This window comes from Salvelinus alpinus, chromosome 24, assembly GCF_045679555.1.
Source record: "Salvelinus alpinus chromosome 24, SLU_Salpinus.1, whole genome shotgun sequence".
Classification (NCBI taxonomy): Eukaryota; Metazoa; Chordata; class Actinopteri; order Salmoniformes; family Salmonidae; genus Salvelinus; species Salvelinus alpinus.
In genome coordinates this window covers 6,573,355-6,599,873 of record NC_092109.1, presented here as the reverse complement: position 1 = coordinate 6,599,873, position 26,519 = coordinate 6,573,355, and the positions used below count along the sequence as shown (strand labels likewise).

The following is a 26,519-nucleotide window of genomic DNA, read 5'->3' as shown; positions in this document are numbered from 1 at the left end:
GTAGTCTGCCATAAAACTTTTTAAAGAGGAAGGGGAACAAACGACGTCAAATCATGACGTCATTGAGCTTCATGTCGGGAAGTTGTTGCCTGTTCAAAACAACTGGGAACTAGGGAAAATACGAGGTCAAATCATGACGGCATTGATCTTCAGGTTCGAGCTCAAGAAAGAGGCCCGAATTCCCGAGTTGGATGACCGTCCTCGACTAACCTGTACCCCCTGTATATAGCCTCGTTATTGTTATTTCATTGTGTTACTTTTTTAAATTATTATTTTATTTTATTTACTTTAGTTAATTTAGTAAATGTTTTCTTAACTCTATTTCTTGAACTGAATTGTTGGTTAAGTGCTTGTAAGTAAGCATTTCACGGTTAAGTCTACACCTGTTCTATTCGGCGCATGCGACAAATAGAATTTTATTTGATTCAAATATATTTTTTCCAGTCTGAGTTTGTTTTTTCCCACGAGTTCCCAGTTATCTTGAACGTAATGAAGTCTCACGTCGTAGATGTTCGAGTGTTTCTTGTGTTTTGCATGTTACTGTTTAATAAAAAATAATAAACAAAAAATAAAGTTGTTTGAACGCGACTTTTGCTGTCGCATAATGATTACGTAGGAGGAAGGACCGTAGCTGATTTGCACTCCGCCTCAACACTCCTAAATGATAAGCTAGGCAGCTACATTTTCATTTTAAGAAAACATGAGAGTAACATACATCTTGTTCGGATATTATGTTTTGATATCGAGTGTTCTTGTAAATGCGTTCGAACCAATCTCAACCACAATTGTCGGTGCGGGAGTAACGTTAGGCCTAGCAGCAGTGGGGCAGAAAATGTACAATTATTTACATGAAAGTTGCGAGCCAAAATGGGTTACTTTTAATTCAACAGGTATGTGTACAGCTACATATTAAATGGTTGTGTTAACGTGGTTTACTTAGGCTATTTGATCATGTAGACACAGTCAGTCCTTTTGCGTTTTAGTCTTCCAATTGCTTATTGATCTCCACCAATATACCATTGGCCTACTTTAGTGGGTCATGAAATATTGTGTGGATGAAGGGCCGAAAGGTGACGGGCAGCATAAAAAAAGAGAAAACAATACCTAAAATCTATAAATGTATAATTCTTGTGAGATGTACAGTACCAGTCAAAATGTTGTACACACCTAGTCATTCAAGGGTTTTTCTTTATTTTACTATTTTCTCCATTGTGGAGTAGCAGCTTTGCACCATCTTGGCATTTTCTCAACCAGCTTCTTGAGGTAGTCACCTGGAATGCATTTCAATTCACAGGTGTGCCTTGTTAAAAGTTCATTTGTGGAATTACATGTAGGTAGAGTTATTAAAGTAACTATGCATAGATAATAAAAGATTAGCAGCAGTGTAAAAGAGGGGGGGGGGGGGGGGGCAATGCAAATAGTCTGGGTAGCCATTTGATTAGATTTCAGGAGTCTTATGGCTTGGGGGTAGAAGCTGTTTAGAAGCCTCTTGGACCTAGACTTGGCGTGCAGGTACCACTTGCTGTGCGGTAGCAGAGAGAACAGTCTATGACTAGGGTTGCTGGAGTCTTTGACCATTTTTAGGGCCTTCCTTTGACACCGCCTGGTATATAGGTCCAGGATGGCAGGAAGCTTGGCCTCAGTGATGTACTGGGCCGTAGGTTTGGTCCTGCCCTCTTCATGACTGTCTTGGTGTACTTGGACCATGTTAGTTTGTTGGTGATGTGGACACCAAGGAACTTGAAGCTCTCAACCTGCTCCACTACAGCCCCGTCGATGAGAATGGGGGCGTGCTCGATCCTCCTTTTCCTGTAGTCCACTATCATCTTTGTCTTGATCACGTTGAGGGAGAGGTTGTTGTCCTGGCACCACACTGCCAAGTCTCTGACCTCCTCCCTATAGGCAGTCTCGTCATTGTCGGTGATCAGGCCTACCACTATTGTGTCATCGGTAAACTTAATGATGGTGTTTTAGTCGTGCTTGGCCGTGAGTGGACAGGGAGTACAGGAGGGGACTGAGCACGCACCCCTGAGGGGCCCCCGTGTTGAGGTTCAGCGTGGCGGATGTGTTGTTACCTGGGGTAAACACCTCCCAGTTGCAGAGGGAGGTGTTTAGTCCCAGGGTCCTTAGCTTAGTGATGAGCTTTGAGAGCACTATGGTGTTGAACGCTGAGCTGTAGTCAATGAATAGCATTCTCACATAGGTGTTCCTTTTGTCCAGGTGGGAAAGGGCACTGTGGAGTGCAATAGAGATTGCATCTGCTTCATCTTACCACTTTTTTTATTGAATGAGTCACTGGTGTTTCCTGCTTTAATTTTTGTTTGTAAGCAGGAATCAGGAGGATAGTATTATGGTAAGATCTCTGTGTTTGGAGTAAAGGTGGTGTATACTTTTTTCCCCTTCTGGTTGCACATTTAACATGCAGGTAGATATTAGGTAAAATGGATTTAAGTTCCCTTGCATTAAAGTCCCCGGCCACTATGAGCGCCGCCTCTGGATGAGCGTTTTCAGGTTTGCTTATGACCGTATACAGCTCATTGAGTGCGGTCTTAGTGCCAGCATCGGTGTGTGGTGGTAAATAGATAGTTACGAAGAATATAGATATACCTTCTCTAGGTAGATAGTGTGGTCTACAGCTTATCATGAGATACTCTACCTCAGGCGACTTGCTTGCTTGGGCCAAGAAACATGAGCAATGGACATTAGACCAGTGGAAATCTGTCCTTGAGTCCAAATTTGAGATTTTTCGTTGCAACCGCCGTGTCTTTGAGACGCAGAGTAGGTGAACGGATGATCTCCGCATGTATAGTTCTCACCGTGAAACACGGAGGAGGAGGTGGTGATGGTGTGGGGGTGCTTTGCTGGTGACACTGTCTGTGATTTATTTAGAATTCAAGGCACACTTAACCAGCATGGCTACTACATCATTCTTTCCATTGATACGCCATCCCATCTGGTTTGCGCTTAGTGGGACACCTCCAGGCTGTATAATGGCTATTTGACCAAGAAGGAGAGTGATGGAGTGCTGCGTCAGATTACCTGGCCTCCACAATCACCCGACATCAACCCAATTGAGATGGTTTGGGATGAGTTGGATCGCAGAGTGAAGGAAAAGCAGCCAACAAGTGCTCAGCATATGTGGGAACTCCTTTAAGACTGTTGGAAAAGCATCCCAGGGGAAGCTGGTTGAGAGAATGCCAAGAGTGTGCAAAGCTGTCATCAAGGCAAAGGGTGGCTACTTTGAAGAATCTCAAATATACAATATATTTAGATTTATTTAACATTGTTTTGGTAACTACATGATTCCATATGTGTTATTTCATAGTTTTGATGTCTTCACTATTATTCTACAATGTAGAAAATAGTAAAAATAAAGAAAAACCCTTGAATGAGTACGTGTGTCCAAACCTTTGACTAGTACTGTATATCTATAGGCTATTTTGAGGTTTGTATTTAATTTGTTTAGGCTCTGACGTCAGTGTGTAAGCTTTTGGGTCTAATGCCGCATTCAAAACAACTGAGAACTCGGAAATCTCCAACTTCAGTACGTTTAAAACAACTGGGAACTCAGGGGAAAAAACTAGCTCACACTGGGAAAAATTGATTTTAATGGTCATCCATTTCGGAATTCCAACTCGGGCCTATTTCTAGAACTTCGACTTTCCCACCTGAAGATCACCGACGTCATGATTTGACCTCGTACTTTTCAGAGTTCCCAGTTGTTTTGAACACACCATTACATGATGACCAGACTGTTTGAAGCCACTGCGCATGTTGATTTTGCCATCCACACCAGATGCGATCAGGACACAGGTTGAAATATCAAACCGAACTCTGAACCAACTATATTAATTTGGGGACAGGTCGAAAAGCATTAAACATTTATTGCAATTTAGCTAGCTATCTTGCTGTTGCTATAAACATTGGGTTATTTTGCCTGAAATGCACAAGGTCCTCTACTCGACAATTAATTCCAAAGATAAAATGGTAAACAGAGTTTGTTTCTAGTAATCTCTCCTTCAGGCTTCTTTGGACGTTATATGCCGCTTGGCAACTACATTGGCAGTGGTAATGCACCTTAAAGTTGGTTGCCAACTGCCATATAAAGTCCAAAGAAGAGGCCTGAAGGAGGAGAGATTACTAGAAACACATTTTTACCCTTTTATCTGTGGATTAATTGTCGGGGTAGAGGACCTTGTTCATTTCCGGTAATATAACAACCCAATGTTTATATCCCAAGACAAATTAGCTAGCAACCGCTAGCTAAATTGCCATTTAATGTTTTAATGCTTGGCAAAATCAACATGCGCACGAGCGGTCTGGTCAGCATGTAACTGTACACGCGCCAAATAAGAGCCCCAAAGTGGAGGGGTCATAATACCCATTAAAGTTAGTGGTCAAACAGGGAAATGGTTCCAATTGTTTTTCTACCATTTCTTCCCCGTAAGGGATTTTAGAAACACTGAAAATAAGGACTGTGTTTCGTGTAGGCTTACCCTGGCGTGACGTTTTGATAACCATGTAAATCTCTTTCGGACAAGGTGACTTATCAATATATTTGGCTCTATTTACTCACAGATTCAAAAATGCTAATTAGCATCAAAGTACACAGACAAAAAAATCCATGCAAGCTCCTGCACATTATCTCTAGCTGACACCTTTGCTATCAGGTGTTGTGTCAATTTTAAACCCACACAAGACAGTTAACAGAATTGTCTATTTAAAGAAATGTAGCCAATTTATTCATTACTACATTAAGCTAACATTAGATAGTTAATCCAGGGATTCTAACTTTTGCCTTGATTTGGCAGTCTTGGCCATATCATCATGGCATTTGTAGTTCTTTATGATATCCACATTAGCAGCAAATTAGCATTTCATTTTATGGGGGGTGGTAATACAGGTGAATATATTGATAAAAGTCACCTTGTCCTAGAGAGATTTACATGGTTATCAAAACATCACGCCAGGGTAAGCCTTCACTGAAACACAGCCCTTATTTTACACACTTATTCTACTATAGCCTACACGCCAATCGCCAAATGGTAACAGGCAGAAAAATCGATCCACTGAGGCAAGAAGGACAACGTCGAAGTTTAATTCACTTAGAGAAAAACTGCGAAATGGGAAGGGAGGGCCTGAGAAGTAATATTTGGGAAATATTTAGTGAAGTGGTAAAAGAGGATGATAGCAGTGCCGGCTATGTTATGTGTGATGATTGTGAGGCGCTATACAAATTTGACAGTTACAAAAAAGGGACTTCAAATAGGCCTATGCACGTGAATGGAACTGTAACCTAGGCTACTGTTCAGATGGGTAGAATGGAAACTGAAATCTGGACACTAAGTGTGTAACCTCTCACATAGCCTTAATAGTAACTCCTGCAGATTTAAGCATTGCTTGCAGTAAAATTATACACCAAATGACTCGGGAACAGGACACCAAACAATTTTGACTCGGGAACAGGAGAGGAGAATTTTTTTTTCTTTTGAGAGAATGCGAATGCATAGTTAGCACCTCTACAGACGGTATCTATCTTTATCAGCCATCATAAGCTATTTCAACCACACTAAATATGCATCCAAGCCCAACTGAAATCGTATCAGAAACATTTTGGGTCATTTTCACAGCTAAACGCCTTTCCTTCGCGAAAGAGGCAGAGATGACAGAGAGAACTTAGCTGATGTCAACTAGATTGAAGCATTCATTCTGGTGAGCAAGGGTTTGTTTATTCTTCCAGGGCAACATACGACAGAAGAGAAGCTGCATCTATCTAATTGTAGGAGTTCACCAACAAATCGCCGACCAAAATGTCTGAAATTAGAAGCAGAAACAAAGCCTAAATAAGTCCAAAAAAAATCCTTCCACCATCTGACTGTAGCCTACAGCGGATTTTCAATATTAGCAGGTTAGGGTCGGGTGCTGGCCACAGATTTTCACTTTATCACATATAGTCTGGCGGTTGCTGATCGGTTATTAGCAATTGCGGGCGGGTGGGGGTGAACAAACAGCTGACCCGTGCACCACTAGCCTGCTTAGCAGCTGTACCCTACATGCATAACTAATCACATGTTATGAAGATAACCACCTATAATTAGTATAGAAGTAATGGTGGTGTATTTGTAGCACGTCCCATTCATTGACACTAATAATCAACTCCTTCCCTGTCATCAGGTTTGGAAGTGGCCCTAGATCGGAAGCTGTTTGGTCAACATGTTGCCTCCAGAGTCCTCCAGAAAGCTGTAACGGGTTTCATGAACAATAAAAATCCTAAAAAGCCCCTGGTGCTCTCTCTACATGGCTGGACTGGCACAGGGAAGAACTTAGTCAGCCAGTTGATAGCTGAAAACATCTACAAGGAGGGCATGGCCAGCAGTTTCGTCCATCAGTTTGTGTCTACAGCTCACTTCCTTCATCCGAGTCAGATTGAGGACTACAAGGTAAAATAAGTATTTTGTTATATTGAAATACAATATAATACCTTGTAACCGTGGCAGGGCAATTTTCAATGGAGAATTAGGCTGTTAAAAAATAAAATCACTATTATGCATATTCTATATTGGGGTATTCAAATCTTACTCTAAGAGTTCCAGAGTACTGATGGTTTTTTGTTCTACCTGATAATGAATTGCACCTGTCTAAATCAGTCCCTGGTTAGATGGGAAGAATGGAAAAAGACATTTGAACTGGCTTCAAGGTCCAGATTTGAATTTGATGGTTCTATATGATACAGAATGTATAGCTGAAAATCATTTTTACATGTATTTTGCGGCTATGCTGTAAACTGTCTTCACTGCTGTAGATAAGTATGTTTTTAAACTGTTGTGACCATCCCCCAGTCTCAGCTGCAGCAGTGGGTCAAAGGCAACGTCACCAACTGCCCACGTTCCATGTTCATCTTTGACGAGATGGACAAGATGCACCCTGGCCTGATCGACTGTATAAAGCCCTACCTGGATTTCTACGAATATCTGGACGGGGTCTCCTACCGCCAAGCCATCTTCATCTTCCTCAGGTAGGCCAGACAGACCAGCAGTGTGTGATAAGAATTCATGTGTTGTTTTTGGAGACTTTTGTATTTTTTTAACTGGATTTACATTCAAATACAGTATAGTAGTTACCCATCATCCTATCTTTCCCACAACTTAACGACTCGTTGTAGTGACCATATTTTTTTACTTAGCTGAAAATCAGCTGTGAATCAGATACGGGACCACAAAATTAAAGTTGAGTTACTTCAGATTTTGCAAATAAAAGCCTATTGGGGAACCCTGACCTAGGCCCGACATGACTCTAATGCATTTATAAACTACCCAATATCCGGACCAGTGAAAATTCTGTTTGGGCTAGTAGATTTTTGGCCAACAGGTCCGACCGGGCCAGTGAGAAGAAGAGAAAAACAACACTTTGGACCACGTTTAATATCTATTAGTTTGTTTTGCTCATCTCCATAGCAACGCTGGAGGAGAGCACATCACGCAGGTGGCCCTGGACTTCTGGAAAGCAGGTCGAGACCGAGAGGAGATCAAGCTGCAACACTTAGAACAAGCTCTCTCCCTGTCCGTGTTCAACAGCAAGCAGAGTAAGCCACCTCTTTGCTGTCCTTTAGGGCTGAAGCCGAACTTATGCCTTTTGATAACCCTTTTCCATATTTAACAAATCATACACTATATGTACAAAAGTATGTAGACACCCCTTTAAATTAGTGGATTTGGAAATTTCAGCCACACCCGTTGCTGACCGGTGTATACAATCGAGCACACAGCCATGCAATCTTCATAGACAAACATTGACAGGAAAATGGCCTTACTGAAGAGCTCAGTGACTTTCAACCTGGCATTGTCATAGGATGACACCTTTTCAACAAGTCAGCTCGTCAAATTTCTGCCCTGCAAGAGATGCCCTGTTCAACTGTAAGTGCTGTTATTGTGAAGTGGAAACGCTTAGGAGCAAGAACGGTTCAGCCGCGAAGTGGTAGGCCACACAGGCTCACAGAACGGGACTGCTGAAGTGTGTAGCGCGTAAAAATAGTTTGTCCTCGGTTGCAACACTCACTACCGAGTTCCAAACTGCCTCTGGAGCAACGTCAGCACAAGAACACTTCGTCGGAAGCTTCATGAAATGAGTTTCCATGGCCGAGCAGCCGCACACAAGCCTAAGATCACCATGCGCAATGCCAAGTGTCGGCTGGAGTGGTGTAAAGCTCACCTCCATTGGAAACTGGAGCAGTTGGAAATGCGTTCTCTGGAGTGATGAATCACGCTTCACCATCTGGCAGTGCGACGGACGAATCTGGGTTTGGCGGATGCCAGGAGAACGCTACCTGGCCGAATGCATAGTGCCAACTGTAAAGTTCTGTGGAGGAGGAATAATTGTCTGGGGCTGTTTTTCATGGTTCGGGCTAGGCCCCTTAGTTCCACCATAGGGAAATCTTAACGTTACAGCATACAATGACATTCTAGACGGTTGTGTGCTTCCAACTTTGTGGCAACAGTTTGGGGAAGGCCCTTTCCTGTTTCAGCATGACAATGCCCCCGTGCACAAAGCAATGTCCATACAGAAATGGTTTGTCGAGATCAGTGTGGAAGAACTTGACTGGGCTGCACAGAGCCCTGACCTCAACTCCATCGAACACATTTGAGATGAATTGGAACGCCGGCTGCGAGCCAGGCCTAATCTCCCAACATCAGTGCCCGACCTCACTAATGCTCATGGCTGACTGGAAGCAAGTCCCCGCTGCAAGGTTCCAACATCTAATGGAACGCCTTCCCAGAAGAGTAGAGCCTCTTATAGCAGCAAAGGGAGGATAAACTCCAGATTAATGCCCATATTTTTGGAATGAGATGTTTGACGAGCAGGTGTCCACATACTTTTTGTCATGTAGTGTATGTTTCTCTTAGGTTCGGATTTTTCTCTTTGTTACTAAGCCTGGGGTTAGAAGACGTGGTATGTTATTGGAGAATTTTCAGTCCTTCAGTACAAAGATGACCTGTGTTGCATCTCTCTATTCTGTCCATCTGCCTTTCTTGCCCCTGCCTATCTTATGACTATCCTTACCCCCGAGGCACTTGTGTACATCTGAGAGGAATTGGTGGTAGCGTCTTCTTGCTCATCTTATGACTGTGTCCCTCCCTCCCTTTCTCTGTGTAGGTGGGTTGTGGCACACCAGTCTGATAGACAAGAACCTAGTTGACTTCTTCATCCCCTTCCTGCCTCTGGAGTTCAGACACGTGCTGCTGTGTGGCATGGCAGAGATGTCCGCCAAGGGCCTGGAGCCTGACCAGCACGTGGTCGACCAGATGGCCAGAGAATTGGTCTATTTCCCCAAAGGCGATAAGATCTTCTCCGTCAATGGCTGCAAGACCATCGGCAGCAAGCTAGATTACTACACGTAGTGCGTGTTTGAGATCGACTACGTTGCTGCCGGCGGCTGCAGACTGACCGATCTAATCATAATGAGTAGTCATTTAGGAAGAAAGGTGGTTTGTAGGTCTGATCAGTCGGTCTGCAGTTGCTGACGGTAATGTAGACGATCTCCGAGGGAACAGCTACTGTATCTATCTACCTCCTACTCTACTGTGTGCTCTTTCTTCATGAGAACATCTCCGCCAGTCGGAGTGAGGAAGTCAGTGACTGAACCCAGAAAGGGAATGATGACCTGCCCCTCACGTCTCCCAATGTCAACACAACCATGTGGAGGACATCAACGGTCTCTCTCTGATGGCACTCCCTGAAGATGAACCAATGGACTACTGAGAGAGAGGAGGTTGAATTGAAGGAGATCAAAAATAAAATAACACAGGGAAGTGTTAAAGTTAAACATTTTATCCAATCAAGGTGCTTGATTCTAATTTATATATTCTATAAATGAGAATCTCCAAAAACTATATATATTTTTTTCAGGGAATTCTGCTGCACATGAACTCAGTGGCAATTGAAAACTAGTTGTATATTAGAAACAAATGTGGTTTAAAGCTGCAATCTGTAATAATTTGTGAAACCAAACGGCAGCCCTGCCACTTGGTTTGCTGTTAATCTTAGGGATGCCAGGGCCAGAGAAGTGTAACCACTCTCTCCAAATGAGAGGGTGCTATGGATGCAAGAGCTCACACAGCCCATGAGATCAACGTGATAGTTATATTCTTCAAGAATCAATGTGTAAATATTGTTAATTGAAATAAGAATTGAACAGCTGTAACTTACAGATTGCACCTTTTTTAATTGTCATTAAAAACGTAGCACTGAAATATTGTGCATTTGTGGTGCACGGGATACCCATAAATTGTGTATTTTATATCTGTCGTCAATACAGATATATCTAGACATGGAAAAATCCACCTTAAAACGTACATCTATTTTGCCTTTGTTTTTAATCCTTATTCATTCACCAGAAGCATTGTGTACATTTCAACATCTGTTGTCAGTTTAGCTTTGTGGGTATATAAGTATTTAGTGTGCAGTCCACACATTTTTTCATTTTTCACTTATTTCAAGATTGATCCAGATTTGTCCTAAATCATTTAATTGAGTAGCCCAACTGCCCTGTGTCTGTAAATCTAATGTATTTTTATATATATGTAGCTTAATCACAATGAAACAATTATGTTTTTTTTTGTACAATTGTATACTGTGCCTTACAGTTACTGTTCTCGATCTAAACAATGCACAAAAAATTATTACAGGAAGGAAGGTTCACTATTTGTCAGTCAAATGTTTTTATATAGGAAAAATGTGTGTTTGTTTTACTTTTGTTTGAGTACATGCAGTGTTGTAAAGTACTTAAGTAAAAATACTTTAGAGTACTATCTAAGAAGTTTTCTTTGGTATCTGTTCTTTACTATTTGTATTTTTGTCATTTTTTACTTCACTACATTCCTAATGAAAATAATGTACTTTTTACTCCATACATTTTCCCTGACACCCAAAAGTACTCTTAACATTTTGAATGCTTAGCAGGACAGGAGAATTGTTAAATTCACACACTTATCAAGAGAACATGTTGTCATCCCTGCTGCCTCTGATCTAGGGGACTCACTAAACACAAATACATATTTTGTAAATTATGTCTGAGAATTGGAGTCTGCACCTGGCTATCAGTACATTTTTCAGAAAATGATGCCATCTGCTTTGGTTAATATAAGGAATTTGAAAAGATTTTTTTTACTTTTGATACTTACGTATATTTAGAACCAAATACTTTTAGACTTTTACTCAAGTAGTATTTTACTGGATGACTCTCACTTTTACTTGAGTAACTTTCTATTTAGGTATCTATACTTTTACTCAAGTATGACAAATGGCTACTTTTTTTTTTACCACAGAGTACATGAAATATCAAAAAGGTTAAAGGAAATGTAAGAACTCCTACTCTCTTCTTCCACCTGGTGGTCTTGAAGAACGGGACTGTAATGATGTTGGTCATCACTAACATCAGCAGCACTACTACCAGTCTGATGGTAAAAGATGTCAGAAAATTGGTTGCAATAGAAACACAAAATGAGGGGATTGATCATCAGAAAAACTGATCCTAGGTCAGCACTCATTATCAGCAAAACATCCTATTTCAGAATTAAAGCGTCTCTGAGTAGGAGTGCATATTGAATAAGATTACATGGGCAGTGGGGACCTAATCTTAGATAAGTCTCCTACTCTTAGACTCTATGAAAATGGGCCCAGATTTAAGCATCTGTGGAAATCTGGCAATGTTGACAAAGTCAAAAGTTAGTTCCATGTTCAGTTTACCTGTGACAATGAGGGAGTGGAACTCACTGTCAGAGAAGTTATGACGGAAAAAGTAATTCTTATTAACACAGGTGTAGTTCCTTTGGTGGAAGTAATCTGTAGCAGGGAAGAGGAAGGCAGCAGAGTGATTGACAGCTAGCTGGGTCTGGGTTCTGTTGTAGCCGGGGAATGTGAGGAGGAAGGCGACTCCTGGGTAATGTGGAGCAGGTGATGTTGAAGCTGTGGCCCCATAACACCTTTGGCCCCTAGATCCCCCTCCCACTGGGGCAGTCAGGGCGTTATTAGGCTGTAGCAGTAGATCTGAGCAGATCACCTCAGCATAGGATGCTACTGAACCAAAATCAATTACTTGGCGTCCTTTCTACATATGTGGACAATACTCTATTGCCAATTTAGAGGGTGCTGAGGAATATTTTTTGCTCTGCTCAGCCTAGGAGTTGTTTCCTCCACTCATACAGAAGTAATAAAGGCATAGTTCACATGAGAGAGATTTATCAGGGGGTTCTGCAACACCCTCAGCACCCCGAATTCCAGAGGCTATGTGCTTGTGTAAAGTACAAAACAATTAACTAGTTTTGTCACATACACATTATAGGTGCAGTAAAATGTGTTGTTTTACAGGGTCACCCATAGAAGTACAGAGCCCCTGGATCAAATTAGAGTTAAGTGCCTTGCCCAAAGGCACATTGACAGATTTTTCACCTTGTCAGTTCGGGTATTCGAACCAGCAACCTTTCGGTTACTGTCAGAACACTCACCCCTGGCCCAACGCTCCTTTAACTGTTAGCTCCGAGGGTATTGTCTGTAATAATCATATGCACATAGAATTGAATTCCATTGTTTGCACTGAAACTGTCTGCCTTAGAAAGAAGCCCACTGTGGGCAGCCCACTCAGTACCATTGACTCAAATGTAAATGTCACTGACATGTCTACCTAGGATTAGCCTCACAGAATAGCACTAAAAACAAACGAACAACCCAGAAAAGGACAAAAAATAGCCCATGTGAACATATGTAGACTGAGAAACAAGGTTAATGAAATTGAAAAGTTATTAACATCAGAAAACATTCATATTCTCTCTGAAACACACTTAGATAATTGCTTTGATGATGCAGTAGTAGCTGTACATGGTTATAGAATATATACATCATGCGCCGAATACAACCGCGAAATGCTTACTTAGGAAAGATATAAATGCAAATAGGGGAGGTGTTACCATGTATGTCCAGAGTCATATTGCTGTTAGGCTGAGAGAGGATCTCATGTCAGATGATGTGGAAGTAATATGGATACAGGTTCATCTGCCTCACCTAAAGCCTATTTTCGTATGAAGTTGCTATATAACACCAAGTGCTAAAAGTCAGTATTTGGACTATACGTGTGAAATGTTGGATATTATACAACAGGTGGGTCTAATCCTGAATGCTGATTGGTTAAAAGCGCATTCCAGCCGGTGTCTATTCCACAAGTTACCACCGGCTAAATCTATGACGTTATAATATCCATTCACTCTGTTCCATCTGACTGCGCAATCCACTGTCAGCCCAGACAGGCAAGTTATAAACTTGATCTCCACTATAAAAAGCGTCTAGACATTCACACATTTCTTTTAGACTAACATTTAGTTTTCAACAGCAGAGATTTGTATAAACCTCAATCTCCAACTGTCCCATAGTAGTGAACGTGTAGGGGTCGGGACGAGACAGGTAGGAAGCGTTTCTTATCCAGTCGAAATCATGAATCGGCTGGCATAATTTTTTATGGATACAGTGCCTTGCAAAAGTATTCATCCCTTTTGTGTTTTTCCTATTTTGTTGCATTACAACCTGTAATTTAAATTGATTTTTATTCTAATTTCATGTAATGGACATAAACAAAATAGTCCAAATTGGTGAAGTGAAATGAAAAAAATAACTTGTTTCAAAAAGAATCTCAAAAATAAAACACTGAAAAGTGGTGTGTGCATATGTATTCACCCCCTTTGCTATGAAGCCCCTAAATAAGATCTGGTGCAACCAATTACCTTCAGAAGTCACATAATTAGTTAAATAAAGTCCACCTGTGTGCAATCTAAGTGTCACATGATCTCAATATATATACACCTGTTCTGAAAGTTCCCAAAGTCTGCAACACCACCAAGCAAGCGGCACCATGAAGACCAAGGAGCTCTCCAAACAGGTCAGGGACAAAGTTGTGGAGAAGTACAGATCAGGGTTGGGTTATAAAAAAATATCTGAAACTTTGAACATCTCACGGAGCACCATTAAATCCATTATTAAAACATTTAAAGAATATGGCACCAGAACAAACCTGCCAAGAGAGGGCTGCACACCAAAACTCACAGACCAGGCAAGGAGGGCATTCATCAGAGGCAACAAAGAGACCAAAGATAACCCTGAAGGAGCTGCAGAGCTCCACAGCGGAGATTGGAGTATCTGTCCATAGGACCACTTTAAGCCGTAGAGCTGGGTTTTACGGAAGAGTGGCTTGAAAGAGCCATTGCTTAAAGGGGAAAAAAAAGAACAAGTTTGGTGTTCGCCAAAAGGCACGTGGGAGACTCCCCAAACATATGGAAGAACGTACTCTGGTCAGATGAGACTAAAATTGAGCTTTTTGGCCATCAAGGAGAACACCATCCCCACAGTGAAGCATGGTGGTGGCAGCATCATGCTGTGGGGATGTTTTTCCATCGGCAGGGCATGGGAAACGGGTCAGAATTGAAGGAATGATGGATGGCGTGAAATCAAGGGAAATTCTTGAGGGAAACCTGTTTCAGTTTTCCAGAGGTTAGAGACTGGGACAGAGGTTCACCTTCCAACAGGACAATGACCCTAAGCATACTGCTAAAGCAACTCGAGTGGTTTAAGGGGAAACATTTGAATGTCTTGGAATGGCCTAGTCAAAGCCCAGACCTCAATCCAATTGAGAATCTGTGGTATGACTTAAAGATTGCTGTACACCAGCAGAACCCATACAACTTGAAGGAGCTGGAGCAGTTTTGCCTTGAAGAATGGGCAAAAATCCCAGTGGCTAGATGTGCCAAGCTTATAGAGACATACCCCAAGAGACTTGCAGCTGTAATTGCTGCAAAAGGTGTCTCTACAAAGTATTGACTTTGTGGGGGGTGAATAGTTACGCATGTGCAAGTTTTTTGTTTTTTTTGGTCTTATTTCTTGTTTGTTTCACAATAAAAAAATATTTTGCATCTTCAAAGTGGTAGGGATGTTGTGTAAATCAAATGATACAAACCCTCAAATTTATTTTAATTCCAGGTTGTAAAGGCAAAAAAATTGGAAAAATGCCAAGGGGGATGAATACTTTCATAAGCCACTGTATGCCACTAAGGAACATTCAATGTTGTCTTGGTAAGCAACTCCAGTGTATATGTGGCCTTGTGTTTTCAGTTATTGATCTGCTGAAAGGTGAATTTGTCTCCCAGTGTCTGTTGAAAACCAGACTAAACCATGTTTTCCTCTAGGATTTTGCCTGTGCTTAGCTCTATTCTATTTCCCTAGTCCTCGCCGATGACAAGCATGCACATAACATGATGTAACCAGCACCATGCTTGAATATATGAAAAGTGGTACTTGGTGATGTGTTTTGTTGGATTTGCCCCAAACATAACACTTTGTATTCTGGACATAAAGTTAATTTCTTTGCCACATTTTCAGTTTTACTTTAGTGCCTTATTGCAAACAGGATGCATGTTTTGTCATATTTTAATTCTGTACGGGATTTCTTCTTTTCACTCTGTTATTTAGGTTAGTATTGTGGAGTAACTACAACGTTGTTGTTCCATCCTCAGTTTTCTTCTATCACAGCCATTACACCCTGTAACTGTTTTAAACTCACCATAGGCCTCATGGTTAAATCCATGAGCTGTTTCCTTCCTCTTCGACAACTGAGTTAGGAAGAAAGCCTGTATCTTTGTAGTGACTGGGTGTATTGATACACCATCCATGTGTCATTTCACCATGGGATATTCAATGTCTGCTTATTTAATTTTTACCCAACTACCAATAGGTGTGCTTCTTGGCAAGGCATTGGAAAACCTCCCTGGTCTTTGTGGTTGAATCAGTATTTTAAATTCACTGCTTGACTGAGGGACCTTACAGATCATTTTATTTGTGGGGTACAGAGATGAGGTAGTCATTCTAAAAATCATGTCAGACTATTATTGCATACATAGAGTGAGTCCATGAAACTTGTGACTTAGGCACATTTTTACTCCTGAACTAATTTAGGCTTTGAAAGGGTTTGGGGTTTGAAAACTTGACTCGCGACATTTCAGCTTTTCATTTTTTATAAATTTGTTAAAAAAAATCTAAAAACATAATACCACTTTGACGTTATGGGGTATTGTGTGTAGGCCAGTGACATCTCAATTTAATTCATTTTAAATTAAGGCTGTAACAACAAAATGTGGAAAAAGTATATCTGGGGAAGGGTACAAAACCATTTCTAGAGTGCAGTTTCCAAGAGCACAGTCGTCTCCTTCATTGGGATATTGAAAAAGCATGGAACTACCCAGACTCTGCCTACAGCTGGCCATCCGACCCAACTGAGAAACTGGGCAAGGACCTTGGTCAGGGAGGTGGCAAAAAACCCAACAGTCTCTACAGCACTTCACCAATCTGGGCTTTATGGGAGAGTGGCCAGATGGAAGCCACTCATGAGAAACATGACAGCAAACCTGGAATTTGCAAAAAAGCACGTGAAAGATGGAGAAAAAAAGCTAAAGATTCTGTTGTCCGATGAGACAAAAATTTAACGCTTTGGCCGGAATGCAAATCACTATGTCTGGCGAAAACCAGGCACAGCTCATCACCCGTCTAACACTATCTCTTACATGAAGCATGGTGGTGGCAGCATCATGCTATGGGGGTGCTTTTCAGCCGCAGGGACTGATAGACTGGCAAGGATAGAGGGAACAATGAAGAGAGCCAAATACAGGCAAATCCTTGATGAGAACCAACTTCAGAATGCAAACGACCTTGGACTAGGGCGAAAATGTACGTTCCAACAGGATAATGACCACAGGCATACAGCCAAAGCAACGCTTGAAATGCTTCAGAACAAGAATGTGAACGTATTGAGTGGCCCAGCCAAAACCCAGACTTGAATCCCATTGAAAATCGGTGGAAAGACTTGTAGATTGCTGTTGACCGCCGCTCCCCATCTAATTTAACAGAGCGTAAGAAAATATGCAGGGAAGAAAATACTCAAATCCTGAAGTGCAAAGCTGATACAGACATACCAAAGACAACAAAGCTGTAATTGCCGCCAAAGGTGCTTCTACAAAGTATTGACAGCACGCCTGTGAATACTTATGTAAATTAGATATTTCTGTATATAATTTTCAATAAATTTGCTAAAATTTTTTCTCTTCACTTTGTCATTATGGGGTAGTGTGTGTAGATGGGTCTGGGGAAATAAAGAATTTAGACTGCAACAAAATGTGGAATAAGTCAAGGGGTATGAATACTTTCTGAAGGCACCAACACAGCCCCACATGCAGTAACACAGCTATATATATCAGTTTAACACTGTACATTTCAGCACAAATACATGTGTATATAAGTGTAAAAGAGCCCTACATACACTAAAAACAGCTGTATTACATTTAAGTAATTTAGCAGACGCTCTTATGGTAAAGTGCCTTGCTCAACAGCAGGTACCTAGTTGGCTCGGGGATTTGAACCAGCAACCTCTTGGTAACTGGCCCAACGCTCTTAAACGCTGGGCTACCTGCCGCCCTGTATATTAGCGTAGCACAGCCCTACATACAATACAGGTGTATAAGACCTGTACTCCAGTAGATGAGCATCAGTATCACTGCAGGTATCACATCCGTCTCAGACTGTGGCTCCACTGTGTTGGCCTGCTCTGAGTTGTGGAGGGGACCCCTTTCTCACGTTAATAGCACCATCATTTTTTAAGTTTACTGCTCTTTCAAGTAATCTGATCAGTTTGACCCCACCCCCCCCCCCATAAAAAACACTGGAAACTTCTCTAGAGCAGTCAAAAACAATCAGAAAACAATTTATATAACAAATTTATGACAAAAGCACAACCCCTTATATTTAGAGCATGTTTTAGTATTTAGTTACAAGACACCTCGTTGCAAAATACTGCATCTGATCTTTTCTGTGTTTTCTTGAAGTTCTCCACGGCTGAACACACATGGTTTATACCCAGAGGTTCCAGTGTTCCTGGTCTGGTCTGTTATTCCATGGCAGCCATAGCTCTGGCTGTATGTTACAGGCACAGTCTGTATTGATGGGGTCGTTTCCCGGACACAGATTAAGTCTAGTCCCGGACTATAAAAACACGGGAAAATCTCCATTAAATTATTTTTAGTCCAGGATTTGGCTTCATCTGTGTCCAGGGAACCGTCCCATAGAGTTTTTAATTTACACCAGCAGTACAGCATTGATGCAGCCATCGTTCTCTGGGTTATTCGTCACCTGGGCGTATTTACCTGAAGAGAAGAGAAATAAATGAGACATTTTAAATCACTACACTTCAGAAGGTGAATAAGGCTGTGTCTACACTTGACACTTACATGTGACTTCTGCTATCAGAATACAAAGATCACATTGAAAAGACATGTCTAGACACACAAAAGTCGCTTTGTGGTCTGACTGTGTTCAGATCGAGCTGACCACTTCAGAAGGTGGTCAGAGATGCATTGTGTGTGGATTTCTCCTCAGTCTGGATGCAATCAGGCTTCCGAAAAAGCATACCGTGGGCAACGTCATCAGCACTCCCCCCACAAGTCTCCAGAAAACGTGTGTTTTGGGACCGAGAGGCGCCCTTTCAATATAACGTTGGAGGAAATACGTTCCTAGCGTGTAAGGAACGCGTTTGCTGGCCTCGTAAATGCTAGGAAAAGCAGCCAAAAAATGCTCAGCATATGTGGGAACTCCTTCAAGACTGTTGGAAAATCATTCATCATAATATGCCAAGAGTGTGCAAAGCTGTCATCAAGGCAAAGGGTGTCTACTTTGAAGAATCTCAAATATAATATAACATTTTTTTGGTTACTACATGTTTCCATGTGTTATTTCATAGTTTTTATGTCTTCACTATTATTCTACAATGTAGAAAATAGTAAAAATAAAGAAAAACCCTGGAATGAGTAGGTGTGTCCAAACGTTTGACTGGTACTGTGTACACAGATGTAGCCTAGTAGTGTACTAATTTGTATTTATTTTTAACCTTAATTTAACTATGCAAGTCAGTTAAGAACAAATTCTTATTTACAATGACATCCTACTAAGAAGCATGTTTAATGGAGAATCTCCATAGAAAGTGCTTTTTAGTCTAGGACTAGGCTTAATCTGTGGCCGGGAAACTGTCCCATACTGATCCAGATGAATATCAATAGACATAGACATTTGAGAGGATAGGAGATATCTCACCCCAGATGACCTTTCCCCCCTGCGTGACCAGGCCCAGCTCGCTGACGTTGACCTCTACCACGGTTCCCTTGGTGATGACCCCCAGAGTGGTGTAAAGGGGTGACGAGGGATTCTTCTTCACCCCCAGAATAGGCAGACAGAACGTGGCCTTCAGCTCCGGGTGGGTCACATGGGCCTTCTTGAACCGTAGACCCTGGAGAGAGGGAAGGGCAGACGATGGTGGGACATTTATTTCAGGTAATTTAAGTTGTTTACCTCCTCAAACCCGCAGGAGGAAGTTTGTGAATGACCTATGCTCCCCAAAGTCAATTTAGGTTGTTTTACCTAATTTAGTTGATTTCACTGGTTGTAACTAAGTCTCTCTAGATAGTCTGCTAAATGACAAAAATGTAGTCAGTTAAACTGATGTTCACAGCGATAACGAGGGTGTTTACATATCAGAGTTTCAATCCAACACTGCTATATACACTGTATGCTAGTGAGTCGTGTTTCTTTCCTCCTTACCATGGGTCTGATGAAGCGTTCATATTTGGGAGGCTTGCGGGTGAAGTTGTCGCCTACGAAGCACACTTTGGTGACCATCCTCTTCCAGGCCTTCTTCTGCCTCTTGCCCGTACGGATGACTTTGAGCACCTCCGTCTCCCCTTGGGCTCGAACCTTGGGCAGGGGCACCTCCCATTTACCCTACAGGGAGAAACACAAGATTAGATCAGAGAATATAGCAGGACACCTGTTTTTAACTAAACTGGCTCGGTGCTTTGCACACTTAGGGCCGATTTCATTGAAAGTGCATGTTAATCCAGGACTAGTTTTAATGGGAGTGCGGGAAAACAGTCTACAGTATTACATTGACATTTGAAACAATTCATCTGACAATAGCAGACATGTCAACCTTGAATCATTTTTATGAGTACCATTTCAACGCCGCAGTGGCAATCCCGGCCCTGCGGACCTCACGCGTGCAACACTGCTCAAATCATAGGCAAATGCACCTTTGTTTTGCCTAATAATGACGTTGGCAGAAGACTGGCTCAGTAGGAATGGCAGGCTATAGACTGTTATAGGTCCGGATGGGGTCAGTCAACTCCCCCCTCAGGAAGTTGGAGCAATTGGTTGTATTTTTTTATTTATTTTAACTGTAACTGCCATTTCCTGAAACCTAGAGATCAGGAACGGATTAATTAACGTAGGTCTATAAATCTGTAACAGTCTAACATAACTTTGTGAAAGACGATATTAGCGGAACAGCTCTCTCTGCCATGTCTGTTTACATCCACGCAGCGACGCGCACTGAACTACCGCAACACTGCACATTTCTTTGCACGTCAATGCGCTCGCACCTACTACCGTTGCGGAGATCATAGCATGTGCAGGCAAGAAAGTGTTCTCGCTTAGTTGACTAAATGCTGTAGCTAACTACCTTAGTCACAATGATGCCTTAGCTAAGGAGCTAACTACGAAATAATAGTGCTTGACTAATACACCATTTCCCCCCTCCATTTTCCCTACCCTTTTTCCTCACACATCAGTGGTACCAACGGAAAAAGTGGAGATCTGCCATCCAGCTCGAGGGAGGAAAATAGTACTACGACTACGGGGGACGGGCCGGAGCAGAGAACTAGAGATTTTTTTCCTCCTAGCCCAAGTTCTCTTGATTGGCTCAGTTTTTCGTACCAGAGTACTTTGATCTCAAATTGTTTGCATGGTATGCAAAATGCATGCAGGTTGGCAATAGATTAACCTAGGGGTTGTTCCCTTTTATATGAGATCATATGGCCAGACACTTACCTGTCTTCAGTGAGACATGGTGGAGAAAACACAAACTAATAAAAGAAAGGCATTGAATACTCACAGCCTTCTCCTTCCTCTTCTGTTTGATCATGTTGGAGAGGATCTTGGCGCGGGACTGTCCCTCTCTGTCGAGCAGGTAGGCTGGTACTGCTCCCTCGGGAGTCTTGTCATCGTTCTTCTGCTTGGTCTTCCTCTGCTCGTGCATCTTGAGGCTGTGGTAAGACAAGTGGTGTTGGCACCAATAGGTCAACAAACGTTTTGGATTGGTGGCAATGGCATATGCCGTTTCAATCAACATTTTGACAACAACAGTTACTAGAGGATGTCTTAATTAATCCGGAGTTCCAAATTAAGCAGCAGCAGCTGAAAAGATGATCTCCTACAAATATTGAAATTTAAATGTTTTTTTTAGAGTAAAGTACATCGAAAAAAAATCAAAAGAAAACTGCAAACTGAATAGGAGACCAAACAAGCAGCAAACAAAGAAGAAAGGCTTTTGAAAAGTAACAATTTTTCATAAAATTATACCGTTTTCTTAGCTAGCTAAGTTGTTTACCTGTTGCTAGGCAGTTGCTAGGGACATTCCTGGAAGAAGCTAGCTAGCTAACAAGGAGTGTCTAGTTGGTAGAAGAGAAGAAGGGACAAAGAAGGGACAAAGTGGGACAAAATAAGGACAGAAGAAAAGGGAAAGGGGACATTAAGGTGAAGCAGTCCTCTAAAGACACAAAAGACAATAATACAAGAAACAACACTTCTATTGCCTCTCCCTCTACGATACGCACTTCCGGGTTGGAGCGAGTAGTTGCATTCCGCTTCGCTCCACAGGTAGTATTACATTTCATTTCATTACAGTACAACAGTTTGATTTGTTTGATCTTAGCTGGCTACATAGCCGTCTTTGTATCCAAGATAATTGTGTAGTCTAGAGTAATTGTCGAGGTTACCTAGCCAGTTAGAGGTTACCTAGCCAGCTACACTTTCAAACAAAGTCAACAACGCAGCCACTGCTAGCTAGCCTATTTCACCAGCCAGCAGTACTATATCATTTTAGTCAATAAGATTTTTTGCAACGTAAGCTTAACTTTCTGAACATTCGAGACGTGTAGTCCACTTGTCATTCCAATCTCCTTTGCATTAGCGTAGCCTCTTCTGTAGCCTGTCAACTATGTGTCTGTCTATCCCTGTTCTTTCCTCTCTGCACAGACCATACAAACGCTTCACACCGCGTGGCCGCTGCTACTCTAACCTGGTGGTCCCAGCGCGCACGACCCACGTGGAGTTCCAGGTCTCAGGCAGCCTCTGGAACTGCCGATCTGCGGCCAACAAGGCAGAGTTCATCTCAGCCTATGCTTCCCTCCAGTCCCTCGACTTCTTGGCACTGACGGAAACATGGATTACCACTGATAACACTGCTACTCCTACTGCTCTCTCCTCGTCTGCCCACGTGTTCTCGCACACCCCGAGAGCTTCTGGTCAGCGGGGTGGTGGCACTGGGATCCTCATCTCTCCCAAGTGGACATTCTCTCTTTCTCCCCTGACTCATCTGTCTATCGCCTCCTTTGAATTCCATGCTGTCACAGTTACCAGCCCTTTCAAGCTTAACATCCTTATCATTTATCGCCCTCCAGGTTCCCTTGGAGAGTTCATCAATGAGCTTGACGCCCTGATAAGTTCCTTTCCTGAGGATGGCTCACCTCTCACAGTTCTGGGTGACTTTAACCTCCCCACGTCTACCTTTGACTCATTCCTCTCTGCCTCCTTCTTTCCACTCCTCTCCTCTTTTGACCTCACCCTCTCACCTTCCCCCCCTACTCACAAGGCAGGCAATACGCTTGACCTCATCTTTACTAGATGCTGTTCTTCCACTAATCTCATTGCAACTCCCCTCCAAGTCTCCGACCACTACCTTGTATCCTTTTCCCTCTCGCTCTCATCCAACACTTCCCACACTGCCCCTACTCGGATGGTATCGCGCCGTCCCAACCTTCGCTCTCTCTCCCCCGCTACTCTCTCCTCTTCCATCCTATCATCTCTTCCCTCTGCTCAAACCTTCTCCAACCTATCTCCTGATTCTGCCTCCTCAACCCTCCTCTCCTCCCTTTCTGCATCCTTTGACTCTCTATGTCCCCTATCCTCCAGGCCGGCTCGGTCCTCCCCTCCTGCTCCGTGGCTCGACGACTCATTGCGAGCTCACAGAACAGGGCTCTGGGCAGCCGAGCGGAAATGGAGGAAAACTCGCCTCCCTGCGGACCTGGCATCCTTTCACTCCCTCCTCTCTACATTCTCCTCTTCTGTCTCTGCTGCTAAAGCCAATTTCTACCACTCTAAATTCCAAGCATCTGCCTCTAACCCTAGGAAGCTCTTTGCCACCTTCTCCTCCCTCCTGAATCCTCCTCCCCCTCCTCCCCCCTCCTCCCTCTCTGCTGATGACTTCGTCAACCATTTTGAAAAGAAGGTCGACGACATCCGATCCTCGTTTGCTAAGTCAAACGACACCGCTGGTTCTGCTCACACTGCCCTACCCTGTGCTTTGACCTCTTTCTCCCCTCTCTCTCCAGATGAAATCTCGCGTCTTGTGATGGCCGGCCGCCCAACAACCTGCCCGCTTGACCCTATCCCCTCCTCTCTTCTCCAGACCATTTCCGGAGACCTTCTCCCTTACCTCACCTCGCTCATCAACTCATCCTTGACCGCTGGCTACGTCCCTTCCGTCTTCAAGAGAGCGAGAGTTGCACCCCTTCTGAAAAAACCTACACTCGATCCCTCCGATGTCAACAACTACAGACCAGTATCCCTTCTTTCTTTTCTCTCCAAAACTCTTGAACGTGCCGTCCTTGGCCAGCTCTCCTGCTATCTCTCTCAGAATGACCTTCTTGATCCAAATCAGTCAGGTTTCAAGACTAGTCATTCAACTGAGACTGCTCTTCTCTGTGTCACGGAGGCGCTCCGCACTGCTAAAGCTAACTCTCTCTCCTCTGCTCTCATCCTTCTAGACCTATCGGCTGCCTTTGATACTGTGAACCATCAGATCCTCCTCTCCACCCTCTCCGAGCTGGGCATCTCCGGCGCGGCCCGCGCTTGGATTGCGTCCTACCTGACAGGTCGCTCCTACCAGGTGGCGTGGCGAGAATCTGTCTCCGCACCACGTGCTCTCACCACTGGTGTCCCCCAGGGCTCTGTTCTAGGCCCTCTCCTATTCTCGCTATACACCAAGTCACTTGGCTCTGTCATATCCTCACATGGTCTCTCCTATCATTGCTATGCAGACGACACACAATTAATCTTCTCCTTTCCCCCCTCTGATAACCAGGTGGTGAATCGCATCTCTGCATGTCTGGCAGACATATCAGTGTGGATGACGGATCACCACCTCAAGCTGAACCTCGGCAAGACGGAGCTGCTCTTCCTCCCGGGGAAGGACTGCCCGTTCCATGATCTCGCCATCACGGTTGACAACTCCATTGTGTCCTCCTCCCAGAGTGCTAAGAACCTTGGCGTGATCCTGGACAACACCCTGTCGTTCTCAACTAACATCAAGGCGGTGACCTGTTCCTGTAGGTTCATGCTCTACAACATTCGCAGAGTACGACCCTGCCTCACGCAGGAAGCGGCGCAGGTCCTAATCCAGGCACTTGTCATCTCCCGTCTGGATTACTGCAACTCGCTGTTGGCTGGGCTCCCTGCCTGTGCCATTAAACCCCTACAACTCATCCAGAACGCCGCAGCCCGTCTGGTGTTCAACTTTCCCAAGTTCTCTCACGTCACCCCGCTCCTCCGCTCTCTCCACTGGCTTCCAGTTGAAGCTCGCATCCGCTACAAGACCATGGTGCTTGCCTACGGAGCTGTGAGGGGAACGGCACCTCCGTACCTTCAGGCTCTGATCAGGCCCTACACCCAAACAAGGGCACTGCGTTCATCCACCTCTGGCCTGCTCGCCTCCCTACCTCTGAGGAAGTACAGTTCCCGCTCAGCCCAGTCAAAACTGTTCGCTGCTCTGGCACCCCAATGGTGGAACAAACTCCCTCACGACGCCAGGTCAGCGGAGTCAATCACCACCTTCCGGAGACACCTGAAACCCCACCTCTTTAAGGAATACCTAGGATAGGATAAAGTAATCCTTCTAACCCCCCCCCCCCTTAAAAGAGTTAGATGCACTATTGTAAAGTGGTTGTTCCACTGGATATCATAAGGTGAATGCACCAATTTGTAAGTCGCTCTGGATAAGAGCGTCTGCTAAATGACTTAAATGTAAATGTAAATGTAATTACAATGTCATAACCAAGGAGTTCATTTAAAAATAGGACATTAAACCTGTTATATCTATCATGTCCCTGAACCTAAATCCTAAGAGTCAACACTCTTCACTCTATAAAAGGAGACCATTGGTTGATCTACTGTAGTGTGCTACACTACTATACTACTGTAGTGTGTACTACTCATCTATGTTTATACTGTACTTACGTCTTTTTCATCTGGATCTTCTCAGAGTGCCTCTGTTTGTGGTAGAGTTTGGCCTTCAGACCAATCATCTTCCTGGCTTTGTGTGAGCGCTCGTGGGCCTCACGGCTCTCCTTCTTCCTCTTCCTCTCCTGGTGGTCCAGGCGTTGGCCATGGCGCTTGCGATGTAACTCAATGTGCTCGTTCTGGGGCTGAGGTAGGAGGCACATTTTAATAGTTTCTTTAAGGCTTTCTGAACGTATTAAGTCAACAAACATCAGAAATAATGAATGATTTCTGTACATTAATTTCCAAGGTGGGCTTGAAATCTAATTTATCAAACATCCTTAAAATATGTTTGGCATGACAGCGCGAACATACCTGGGACCAGTCAAGTATATAGCTGACAGATTAGCCAAGGTAATATATACCTATAAGGTAATATCAAAACAATTCAGACCAGCGGGCGTATTCTTAATAATTTCAATCAAATAAATGAACTATAACGTTAATTTATTGGCCATTATGTACTTGAAACAATTCCGTGGTTTTAAATCCAGCAGTTTGACCAACATAACGAATTCTAGACACTGCATGTGGTCGGATAGATGCAATTCAACCAATAATTGTCTTTTGACAGGTCTCCCATCACAATGTCAAAAGACAATTCTTGGTTGAATAGCAGCTAGTAGTCGGATGTCTGCCACATGTTGCTAGCCAACTTCGTATGCTAGAAGGTTTCCATATCAAATGATGTGTTCTAAAGAACGTGAAATATGTGGATATCTTACCATTTTGTGTATTGAATGTTACGTATTCAGATACAATACTTATTTGATCGAATTTGTTGTTTCAAATTTGGATTATTTTCGTTGTTTTTGCTAGAGGCTTGGGTCGTTGGTGTTGTTTTCCGAAGCCAATATTTTAGAGGAAGTATGTAATGGGAGTGTCCGCTTAAACAAATTCCGGAATGAAACCAGGTACGAGAGTTCCTGAGCAGTCCCGTTGCATATTTATTAGTAATTCGTAGTAAGTTGATCAAATCATTATCAAAACAATTCAGCACGGTTTTACTATTTATAAAAATAGTCAGAACTATTAAACTATAAATACACATTTATTTT

At 43.0% G+C, this 26,519-nt stretch overlaps 2 protein-coding genes across 2 annotated transcripts; one reads left to right on the top strand and one right to left on the bottom strand.

The window, feature by feature from the left end:
• The first annotated feature begins 596 nt into the window (after positions 1–596).
• Positions 597–10,899, top strand: LOC139552043 (torsin-1A-like). The gene is made up of 5 exons (XM_071363401.1): positions 597–890; positions 6,175–6,440; positions 6,840–7,015; positions 7,455–7,582; positions 9,151–10,899. The coding sequence occupies exons 1-5, from the start codon at positions 701–703 to the stop codon at positions 9,393–9,395; spliced, it is 1,005 nt and encodes a 334-aa protein (XP_071219502.1). The 5' UTR covers positions 597–700; the 3' UTR covers positions 9,396–10,899.
• Positions 10,900–17,820: 6,921 nt separating this feature from the next.
• Positions 17,821–26,382, bottom strand: LOC139552044 (ribosome biogenesis protein NSA2 homolog). Its single transcript, XM_071363402.1, has 6 exons — positions 26,187–26,382; positions 25,420–25,607; positions 21,020–21,170; positions 19,672–19,851; positions 19,168–19,360; positions 17,821–18,224 (listed from the first exon to the last, which is right to left on the bottom strand). Exons 1-6 carry the CDS (start codon positions 26,187–26,189, stop codon positions 18,157–18,159), a joined length of 783 nt encoding a protein of 260 aa, XP_071219503.1. The 5' UTR covers positions 26,190–26,382; the 3' UTR covers positions 17,821–18,156.
• Between the last annotated feature and the right edge of the window lie 137 nt (positions 26,383–26,519).

Bases quoted from the DNA above. Each gene is read 5' to 3' on its own strand.
- LOC139552044 (XM_071363402.1), bottom strand. The intron at 19,852-21,019 runs GTGAGTATTCAA...TTCTCCCTGTAG, and splicing joins AGAAGAGGAAGGAGAAGGCT to GGTAAATGGGAGGTGCCCCT. The intron at 18,225-19,167 runs GTGAGATATCTC...TCTTCTCTTCAG, and splicing joins GGGGGGAAAGGTCATCTGGG to GTAAATACGCCCAGGTGACG.
- LOC139552043 (XM_071363401.1), top strand. From the start codon at position 701: ATGAGAGTAACATACATCTTGTTCGGATATTATGTTTTGATATCGAGT. The intron at 6,441-6,839 runs GTAAAATAAGTA...ACCATCCCCCAG, and splicing joins GTCAGATTGAGGACTACAAG to TCTCAGCTGCAGCAGTGGGT. The intron at 7,016-7,454 runs GTAGGCCAGACA...TCATCTCCATAG, and splicing joins GCCATCTTCATCTTCCTCAG to CAACGCTGGAGGAGAGCACA.